This window comes from Mauremys mutica, chromosome 24, assembly GCF_020497125.1.
Source record: "Mauremys mutica isolate MM-2020 ecotype Southern chromosome 24, ASM2049712v1, whole genome shotgun sequence".
Classification (NCBI taxonomy): Eukaryota; Metazoa; Chordata; order Testudines; family Geoemydidae; genus Mauremys; species Mauremys mutica.
The window spans coordinates 8865472-8875398 of NC_059095.1; the positions used below are offsets into that span (position 1 = coordinate 8865472).

The following is a 9927-nucleotide window of genomic DNA, read 5'->3' on the forward strand; positions in this document are numbered from 1 at the left end:
CCGCCAGACAGAGTCAGAGCCGGGGGCCGGCGCGGAGCCGCGCTGCCCAGAGTCGGGGCCGGGGTCCGAGCCGCGCCGCCCGGCCGGCCAGAGTCGGGTCCGGGTCGGCGTCGGGGTCCGGCCCGGAGCCAAGCCGGCCGCCCGGCCGGGGTCCGAGCCACGCTGCCCACCCGCCCGGCCGGGGTCAGAGCCGCGCCGCCCGCCCGGGGTCGGGGCCCGGGTCGGCGTTGGGGTCCGGGCCGGAGCCGCCCGCCCGGAGCCGCGCCACCCGCCCGGCCGGGGTCAGAGCCGGGGGCCGGCCCGGAGCAGCGCCGCCCAGAGTCGGGGCCGGAGGCTGGCCCGGAGCCGCGCTGCCCGCCCGGCTAGAGTCGGCCGGGTCGGGGTCAGGGTCAGAGCCGGGGGCCGGCCCGGAGCTGCGCCGCCTGGCCGGGGATGCACGGTGCCTCCCCCCACCCCACCCAGTTTACCTGCAGGAAGCTGCTGCTGCTTCCTTCTCAGCCCTCCCAGGCTTCCCGCACTAACAGCTGATTGGCGGGAAGCCTGGAGGGGGAGCCTTCAGAGGAGGAGACAAAGCTGGAGCCAGGTGAGCTGGGACTGGGGGCAGGGCAGGGCAGGGAGCTGCTGGTGTTAAATTTAAAAGCCCTTTACAACCGGTTCTAAAAGGGTTTCTCAATTTAACAACCAGTTCGCGCGAACCGGTGCAAACCGGCTGCAGCTCACCACTGGGCCTACCCCTGGGCTGGCCTCTGCAACCCCCAGTACCTGTTAGCCCACTGCTAGGCCGCAGCCTGGGGCTTTCCAGGCTGGAGCTCCCCAGCTCCTCTGCCTTTCCCCAGCCCTGCTCCACTCAGGTACCCTGTGTCTAGCTCCCTGCAGCCAGGCCCTTCTCTCTCTGCCTTCAGAGAGAGACTGTCTGCTTGGGCTTCTGGCTCACTGCCTCTTATAGGGGCCAGCTGGGCCTGATTGGGGTGTGGCCCCAGCTGCAGCCACTTCCCAATCAGCCCAGCATAAAAGCTGCTTTCTCAAGCCTCGGCCCCTTCCCAGGGCTGTTTTTAACCCCTTCAGGGCCGGAGCAGGGGTCCACCCTGCTAAACTACACAAGGTCGAAAAACAACTTCTCACACAGTTCTTTTCCACTCGCCTCACACAAGCCTCGCATCTACAAATCTCGCGTTATTAGGGTTACAGGGAGCCTAACTCTTGCTAACAAAGACTGTCATGCATTAAGATCCCCTACAAATCCCTCCTGGTGTGTCGGTACTTCCACAGGGCTTTGGATCAGGCCCTGTGTAAGTTTTCAATCTCCAGGGCCGCCCAGAGGGGAGGGGCAAGTGGGGCAATTTTCCCCAGGCCCTGGGCCCCACAGGGGCCCCCACGAGTTTTTCGGGGCCCCTGGAGTGGGGTCCTTCACTCGCTCCGGGGACCCCAGAAAACTCTCGTGGGGCCCGAGCCCCAGGAGTTTCTTTTGCTGCCGAATTACCGCCGAAGCGGGACCCGTCGCCAAATTACCGCCGAAGCGGTAATTCGGCGGCGGGGGTCTTCGGGGCACTTTGGCGATGGGTCCCGGAGTGGAATGATGCCCCCACCGCCAAATTACCACTGAAGTGGGGGTCCCCCACCACCGAAGACCCCAGGCCCCAATCTCTGAGGACCAGTCTACATTATAACATGGTTGTGGCCCAAGCTGCCTGTGTGGACAGAACCGCCCCCCCCCTCCCATCTCTACCCCCATGTTATAACTGTTTTAGAAAACTTTTTATAAGGCTGAGGTGAAATCTTGACTCCAGGCAAAATGTTCCTTGACTTCAGTGGGGCCAGGATTTCACCCTAGGAATTTGCCTGGGTGCATGGGGGACGGGTAGAGCCCAGTTTGACAGCCTGCAGCTTCTTCCCTCAAGTCCACTCAGCAGATTCCAGCCTAGAGACATATTACTTTGGCTGCCAGGGAGAGACATCATCATCTTCCTTGACCTGGGGACACTCAGAGCCGTGCAGGATTGGGCCCCTGCAAGTCCCAGTGGGGCCTGTTGGGGTTCATTGCCTCACAGGATCTGGGCCAAGGGGAGCTGCGGATGCTCAGTACCTTGTGAACAACCCTAGGAAAAGTCAGCTCCACTGAAACCCCCTCCGTCAGTCAATGGCCCAGCAACCGAGTGTTGAGATGGACTCATGACACTGTGGCTCACCAGTCTACCCAGAGCACCTTGTCTATCTTCTCCACGCCCAACTCTTAAATCCAGGGAATAGCCCAGCCCTTCCCTTTTGAATTCTGGCCTTTTCCAAAGAACACCTCGTTCTTGGCGCATTTTGTCTCCACAGAGGCTGAATTGTTGACATAAAGATACAGATCTTGGAGGCATCAACCGCCACCCAGGCTTTGGCTACACTTGCACTTCAAAGCACTGCCGCGGCAGCGCTTTGAAGCGCTAAGTGTAGTCAAAGCGCCAGCGCTGGGAGAGAGCTCTCCCAGCGCTGTCCGTACTCCACCTCCCTGTGGGGAATAACGTACAGCGCTGGGAGCCGCGCTCCCAGCGCTGGGGCTTTGACCACACTGGCGCTTTGCAGTGCCGCAATTTGCAGCGCTGGAGCGGGTGTGTTTTCACACCCTGCTGCAGCGCTGCAAATTTGCAAGTGTAGCCAAGGCCCCAGAACGTCAAAACCCGAGCTCTGCCCTACCCGTTCAAAGAGAAAGGTGCCACATCACATCCAGCCAGGAAGGGCATACAAAGGGCAGAAACAGAAACATAAGCTATAAAGGGCTCGTAATCTGCTGTTGTCTACAAACCAAATACGCCACTGGGCAGGCTTGAAGTGGTAGGTGTCAAAGTTAGACTCAGGACTCACAGTTTGTCAGACCACTCTGTTTTATTAGCACAGCGCTCTGCTAATAACACCCAGATAATGTGAGTGCCCATGCAAGAGCCAAACAGTCTTATTTATACAGATAAAAGAGCGGGAATTAAACAAAGGGACAAAGAGAGCAAAACAGTAAAATTCACCTGGGGCACAGCATGCATATCCTACTTCCTTACTAACTCTTATCCATTTAAGACTAATGCTTCACCAATTGCCCTTAAATGGTGCAATTGTTCTATGTTAATGTCTGTATTCCTGACACGTGGATTGCAGCATTCCAGCAATTTTGCTTAAAGGTACAGACAGCATTTCTTTAATCCTTTCTATTTTTACAATATAATTCATTCTACTTTCACATAGGGCAAAGCTGTTAAATTATATGTGATTCCCTACTTCATTTCCAGCATCTCCTTTATTCCCTGCTTCTCACTCCTCTGTTTGCAGCCAGCTGGAGTGGAAGCTGTCCTCAGCTGTCACAGTTATGAAAGAGAGGAGGTGGGTGAGTGGAGATATTTTACTGACCCACCTTGCCTCTCCAATATCCTGGGACTGACACGGCTACAACTACCCTGCCTATGGTTCTGAAAGTCTGTGGAGGTTACGTCTTGGGGCGCCCCACTCGCCGCCGGACTAGCGCCTCCTTCTGGTACCCTGGGGATTAGCTTGAGCCCAACGCCCCCACCCCAGCCGCGGTTTTCACACCATCACGTCGTCCACCAGCAGCTTCTCTCAGCCTTAGGAACCACAGCGTCCTCTTCGTGGCTCGGCGCTCCGGCCGCGTCACTGTCTGCGTTCCCCCCTTCCAGGGGAGGTTTAGCTCCTCAGTAGTCCTAGGCAGTCTTCCCGCTCACGGTCTCTGGGCCACATACCCCGTGGCTGGTAGATGAACCCGGGCCCATCCTAAGCTGAGGCCTCACTGCTCGATCCCTGGGCTGATTCCTACCACTGGTTCCCCTTTTTTTTTCCTAGGCCTACCAGTTCCCAAAGCCTCCTCCCTCTTCCCAGGGAGTAACTGCCATCTGCAATCTCCACTCCCACTCACCTGGCGGCAGTCTGGGACTTCGGCGGCACTTCGGTGGCGGTGGCGGGGGGTCCTTCAGTGCCGCGGAAGACCCGGAGCGAGTGACGGCCCCCCCGCCGCCAAAGTGCCGCCGAAGACCCAGACCACCACCAGGTATTCGAATCAGTTCCTAAAGCCGGCCCTGGTCTGCCTTTTCCAAGTCGCCTCTTCTCCTTTCAGCTCCTGGGCTTTATGGGCCTCGCCTATTCCTGCCCAGCTGAGCCTCCTTAATCAGCTGCCTCGTGGGTTAATGGGCCCAACTGGCCTGCGTTAAAACACGCAGGGTGAGTGTGGGGTAGTCACCCCATCACAGGCTGCCATTAAATATATGACTTTCATGGTGTCCACAGTTACTGCTCCGGCTTCGGGGGTTCAAATCCCAGTTGCACAGAAGGCACAGGTGGGGGTTATCGAAAGCCAGAGGAGGCTAAGGCTCCCCGAACCCAGGCCGTGGCCTGGCCCACGCTCTGCCCTAAGGCCCCACCCTCACTCTCCCTCGAAGCCAGCAGGGACTCAGCTCTAGCCGGCGGCCAGGGACCGGGGTGGCTCAGGCTGATGCTCGGGCTGGGGCTGGCTGAGCTGGTGTAGCTGAGGCAGGCTGGCTGGGGCTCCTGTGGCCATGGGGGGCGAGGGGGGGTGGACTCAGGATTCAGCAGGCAGGGGGCAGGGCCTTGGGTGAAAGGGGTGGGGTCATGGGACTAGCCTCCCCAAAGGGGGGTTCACCTGCCACCCTGACAGAAGGAATGCTTCCATTTTGCGATACCCAAAGAGCACCCAGAGGCTTTGGGGCAAGAGGAGAGGATGGTGAGGGAGAAGGTGGTTTTTCATTCTCCCACGTTTAGGCGCCCTGTATTCTGGGGCCAGTGCAAGTTTAGAGCAGCCTGAAGGCCTCTATAGTTTGCACCCAGCTGCCTATGAAATCGAGGTTGTTCCAGCAACCAGGAATAGGCAAAGCAAAGCAGAGTTCTGGGGATGCCTCCTTTTTCCTTAGCCACACCCCCTATGCACCCCCCTAAACTGAGGGCTGCTGGAGGAGGTGAAATTGTGCTACACCCGTTCTACGCCCCCTGGGGAGTCGCCCAACACCAAGGACATTCATGACTCCTTGGCACCGGCAACATATATGATACATCAAGGGCCACAAGCCAACAAGAAACAGGAAAAGTGAAGTCTGCAGGAGAGAGCAGAGTGCGTCTGTCCTCTGTCCTGTGGCTCTGGCTCACAAAATGGTGGTTCCTTACCCGTTTAAAGGTGCAGTAGCCCGAACACAACATTATGACAGTCACGCAGTATGTGCACCCCACATGAGCCGGGATTTTCAGAACCTGAGGGGCAGTCAATAGGCAGACCACAGGCCAAATCCGGACCGCCAGACACTTTTGAATGGACCCCAATATTTTTTATTTACTTATTATTATCATTATTGTTATTTTTTACAATTATTTTCTCTGGAATCTGGACCCTGACTATACTTTGACCAAGAAATTTGGACCTTGACAAAAAAATAATTGACTACCCCTGGACTTCTGCAACCAACAACCAGTGACGGACTCCCAGAAAGTGCCGGGGTTTTAACCCCTTAAATACTTTGGAAAACCCCAGTCATGATGGTTTTAATGAGAGGCCCTCTGATTTTGCACCAGTCCCAGGGCTGAACATCAGGAAACCCAGCCAGTGCCTGTGCTTCATTTCACCGGGGCAGAGACAGAGAACCCACTGCTTTTCCTAGGTAGCTTTCCTGGAATGCAGGGTGAATCAGCTCCAAGTCTGACACAACTTTTCCCATCAGTAAAGGGAGTCTGTGACCTCAGGGGTTCTGGGAAACCAAACCCAAGTATCTCACTCTCCTTCGCTCGATGATATTTTTCATACTCCTCCATGTTAGACTCCTACCCTCAAAAGCTGCTCCAGTCTGCACAATGTACCTGGGGTCAAGCCTAGGGGATAAAAGGCACCTCTAGACCTGACCCTTAGGGAGTCGAAGAATTTAAAAGCCCTTCGCAGCAAATTCCTGAACATCCCAGGCCTGATTCCTGCCCCCACCGCCTTCCAGGTGCAGCCTCCATCCAGAAACTGTAATTCAAGTCAAACAGCCCACGCGTCCATTTAAATACATTTCATCCTGATTTAATGCATGAACGGCCTTTTCATGCCAGCCCCTTGCAGCCAGGCAGGTGCACAAAGAAACAATTCACCCCAATCGCAGCAACTGAAAAGCATGGCTCACCCCAGTGACTAAGATACACGAGACCAACTCACCTGGGCTGGGGGCGGGGCGAGCTTGGTAACAGAACAGGGCCCATAGCTGGTCTTCCCCAAGCAGAGCTGGTATCACTCCGTGTTCCTGTCCAGCTCACCTCTCGAGTGCTGCGAGTCACGAGGGGGTGAAGGAGGCGGAAGACAAAAGCTTGAAAGTGACACCTCCAGGGCCTGAGACCCTGTCACATCCTTGGTGACACATCCAGGCCTGAGACCCTGGGTGAGGTTTCTGACGGGGGTTTGGCAGCACATTGGAATCAATGGGAGCAGTGTGGTTAAATCTGCTCTTTAGCTTTGAGACTCGTGGTGATTAATAATCTCCTCATCAGCCTAGGCAACCCCTCCATGGCAAAGGAGAAATGGAGAGCGGCGGCTCTGCACAGGTTCCCATGCTCAGTAGGGCCTGTGGGCCGACTCTGGAGCTGATGGCCGTACCGGGCAGAGCTCTGAGGACTGTTCCACCCATCCCCTGCTCACCTGCTCTGCAAGAGCCCTCGGGAGCTCCAGAAGATCTGGAATCCCAGCACACATGCATTGCTCCGTCCGTCCCTTTCAAAGGGAAAGGAGCTGCGCCACATCCAACCAGGAAGGCAGATCTGGTACGTTTCAATCTTATATTGTCCCTCTTTGGGTGCTGTTTCCAGTTCAATTGCTTCCCTCTTCTTTGCTGTCACTGCTCAATCATCTTCAAACATATCAGTCTTGGGAACAATTGTTGCGAAGGGATGGGCTGGGTATGTTCAAAGGGGGCGGGACTTTTGTTTCTTGGGGACTTTGTTCCAGCTGCAGCTGATTGGCATATAGTAAACTGTTGGCCAGGAGATACATGAAATCCACTCCCTGTAACTTTGCCCTCCTCATTCTGTTTTGCATCACTTGCGTTCTCTTATCCTACCTGCCGCTTCGACTGATCTCACCAGAGCACTTGTCGTCATCTCAGGAAATTGTCAGGACGGAAGCCAGAGGTGAGTCGCTTTCTTCACTGCTGTCTGACTGTGGTTTGGGTGGCACGTTCCCTAATCATAGGCAGGCTGGGGATAGGGGCACTGGCCGAGGTGGCAGGATCCCTGGGTTCTAATTCCCACTTCTGCCAGCTGTCTGGTCTATGACCTTGGACAAGCTGTTTCCCCCTTCCCTGCTGCGTCTGTCTTGGCGTGAGCTCTTGAAGGATGGGACTATGGCAGTGCCAGGTAGGTAGCACCAGGAACTCGTTGCTGCTGCATTGTCATGCAAATAAATTTCTAAAAAAGGGATGGGTGAAAAGTGGAGTAAAAGGCTGAGGAAGAAACTGAGGTGGGCGGTGGTGAAGGAAACCCCGAGGCCTTTGGAAGATCCTATGTAGCCCACCGGCGAGTGTGTGTTATAGCAGACAGCTATGGAGCCTGGGCTTCTCAGCTCACGCTTTTAGTTCTGGCAGTTCCTGGTGTGTCAGCCAAAGAGGTGGTAGTCACATCTAAATTGGTGGGTGCTCCCACTGTATTTTGAACCAGGAGCCTGATGAAAATGAAACCTGGAATTACCCGATGGCTCCCTAAATCCCTCCTGCCAGCTGGAGTTGGTTATCTCCATTTTCTGCCCTGAGGCTCCAGCTCCATTTACACAACTGGAGTGCTTGTCTGGGAAACGCCCTAAGCCACCGGGAAAGAGCTTAATAACTTCACCTCCACGAAAGGCGGAAGCTATGTCTTAAGTTCTGAGAGCCGTAAGTTCTACTGAAGCAACCTGTAGTGTAGATGAGGTCTAAGGGGTTGGAAAGGACTAGCTATTTCAGTTTGCTCTGAGTAATTCCCAGCCACAAGGGAAGCATCATACCTCAATGAGGTTATTTCAGCAGGGGCAGGTTTGGGAGGTGGGCCACCAAAGAACTTGTCTGCCCTTGGCTGTGAGTCTGCGAGTGATTCTGTTTCATGTTGCCTCCTTTGGGCTTCAGATCTGTGACCACTTTCTAACAAGCGGTGCCAGTTCCTGGCATTGCTCCATTCCCCTCGTCCCCGCCATGTTTCATTATCGCTAATCACTAATCCCTCCGTCATTGGTGTCTCCTGCATTCCCAGGCCAGCAATGCCGAGCAGCGAGCAGTTGAAAAGCCCAGCCTGCAAGCACCTCCTCCTCTTTATTCTCTCCCAATTCATACTCGCCCTCTGTTTGTTTACATACCTTCGGCCCTCCAGGGACCGAGGCCCAGAGCCCCAGGCTGGCAATCCCTCTGCACTCACAATCCAGCCTGGGAACAACCCCACAGCTCCACAGGCTGGTTCGGAACTGATCATCCTGCTATGGACCTGGCCCTTTGGGCAGCCTGTTGCTCTGCAAAAATGCTCTGAGCTCTTGGGCATCGGGGACTGTCACATCACGGCCAACCGCAGCTGGTACCACAAGGCCAATGCGGTGATTGTGCATCACAGGGATGTGTGCTCCAGCCCAAAGCAACTGCCCCAGGGCCCACGGCCCCCATCCCAGCACTGGATCTGGTTCAATCTGGAGTCCCCCAGCCACAGCCCTAACCTGGGCTTTATGGATAACCTCTTCAACCTGACCATGTCATACCGGAGGGACTCGGATATCTTCACCCCCTACGGGTGGCTGGAGGTCCTCAGGCAGCCCCAGAACTTCAGCATCCCAGCCAAGTCCAAGCTGGTGGCCTGGGTGGTGAGTAACTGGAACCCAGCCTCCCGCCGGGTGCGGTACTATGGGGAGCTGAAGAAATACCTCCACGTGGATATATACGGCAGCCATCACATGCCTCTGCCCCGGGACAAGCACTTCTCCACCCTGACCCAGTACAAGTTCTACCTAGCCTTTGAGAACTCGATTCATGAGGACTACATCACCGAGAAACTCTGGAGCAATGCCATGGGCTCGGGGGCCGTGCCCGTTGTCTGCGGCCCCCCCCGAGAAAACTATGAGCGCTTTCTGCCCCCCGATGCCTTTATTCACATCGATGACTTTCCCAATGCTCAAGGGCTGGCCCAGTACCTCCAGGAGCTGGACAAGGACCCAGCGCGCTACCAGCGCTACTTCCAGTGGCGAACGTGGCTAAAACCGTCCGAGCGAAGTTCCTGGACCATCCACTTCTGCAAAGCCTGCCGGGCCTTGCAAATGACAGAGACCTACCAGACCAGGACCGGTTTGGCCAAGTGGTTCCGCTAGGAGTTACATGCTCAGCTTGCTGGGTTTAGTACAGATCATTTCCGGCCGGTTCAGTTGCAATTAGCCAAGACTGCTACGTTGCTTTGTACAGAGTTATGCCTGCATTTGTTACAAGCTGGGTAGCCTTTGCACCAGGAAACGGCTGCTCTGCGCACCCCCACCCCTCTGACGGTCCTCGGCTGACTGGCTTCAGAAATCTGAAATTGTGAAATGCAGAATAAGGAAGAGACGACAGAACAAAAAGCAGCTTCCGGGAGGGCACCAGTTTGGGGGAGCTCTGATTATGGCCAGCCTAGGTCAGTGGTTTTCAAACTTTTTTTCTGGTGACCCAGTTGAAGAAAATTGTTGACGCCCGCAACTCAACGGAGCTGGGGATGAGAGGTTGAGGGTATGGGAGGGGGCTCTGGGATGGGACAGGGGGTTGGGGTGCAGGGGTGAGGGCTGTGGGGTGGGGCTGGGAATGAGAGGTTCAGGGTATGGGAGGGGGCTCTGGGCTGGGACAGAGGGTTGGGGTGCAGGGGTGAGGGCTGTGGGGTAGGGCCGGGAATGAGGGATTCAGGGTGTGGGAGGGGGCTCTGGTCTGGGATGAGGGGTTTGGGGTG

General features: G+C 55.9%; 1 protein-coding gene across 2 annotated transcripts; it reads left to right on the forward strand.

Annotated features, from left to right (window-relative positions):
- Positions 1-547: 547 nt before the first annotated feature.
- Positions 548-9675, forward strand: LOC123355718 (4-galactosyl-N-acetylglucosaminide 3-alpha-L-fucosyltransferase FUT6-like). Of its 2 annotated transcripts, XM_044998306.1 has the most exons (4): positions 548-583; positions 6505-6774; positions 7116-7140; positions 8230-9675. In XM_044998306.1, exons 2-4 carry the CDS (start codon positions 6705-6707, stop codon positions 9323-9325), a joined length of 1191 nt encoding a protein of 396 aa, XP_044854241.1. In that variant the 5' UTR covers positions 548-583; positions 6505-6704; the 3' UTR covers positions 9326-9675. The 2 variants fall into 2 exon arrangements, with proteins under 2 accessions (XP_044854241.1, XP_044854242.1); XM_044998307.1 differs by lacking the exon at positions 548-583 and having other exon boundaries at positions 6674-6774; positions 7096-7140.
- Positions 9676-9927: the final 252 nt, after the last annotated feature.

Coding starts and splice junctions, on each gene's coding strand:
- LOC123355718 (XM_044998306.1), top strand. CDS start 6,705: ATGCATTGCTCCGTCCGTCCCTTTCAAAGGGAAAGGAGCTGCGCCACA. Junction 6,775..7,115: donor CAACCAGGAAGGCAGATCTG/GTACGTTTCAAT, acceptor TCGTCATCTCAG/GAAATTGTCAGGACGGAAGC. Junction 7,141..8,229: donor TGTCAGGACGGAAGCCAGAG/GTGAGTCGCTTT, acceptor CTGCATTCCCAG/GCCAGCAATGCCGAGCAGCG.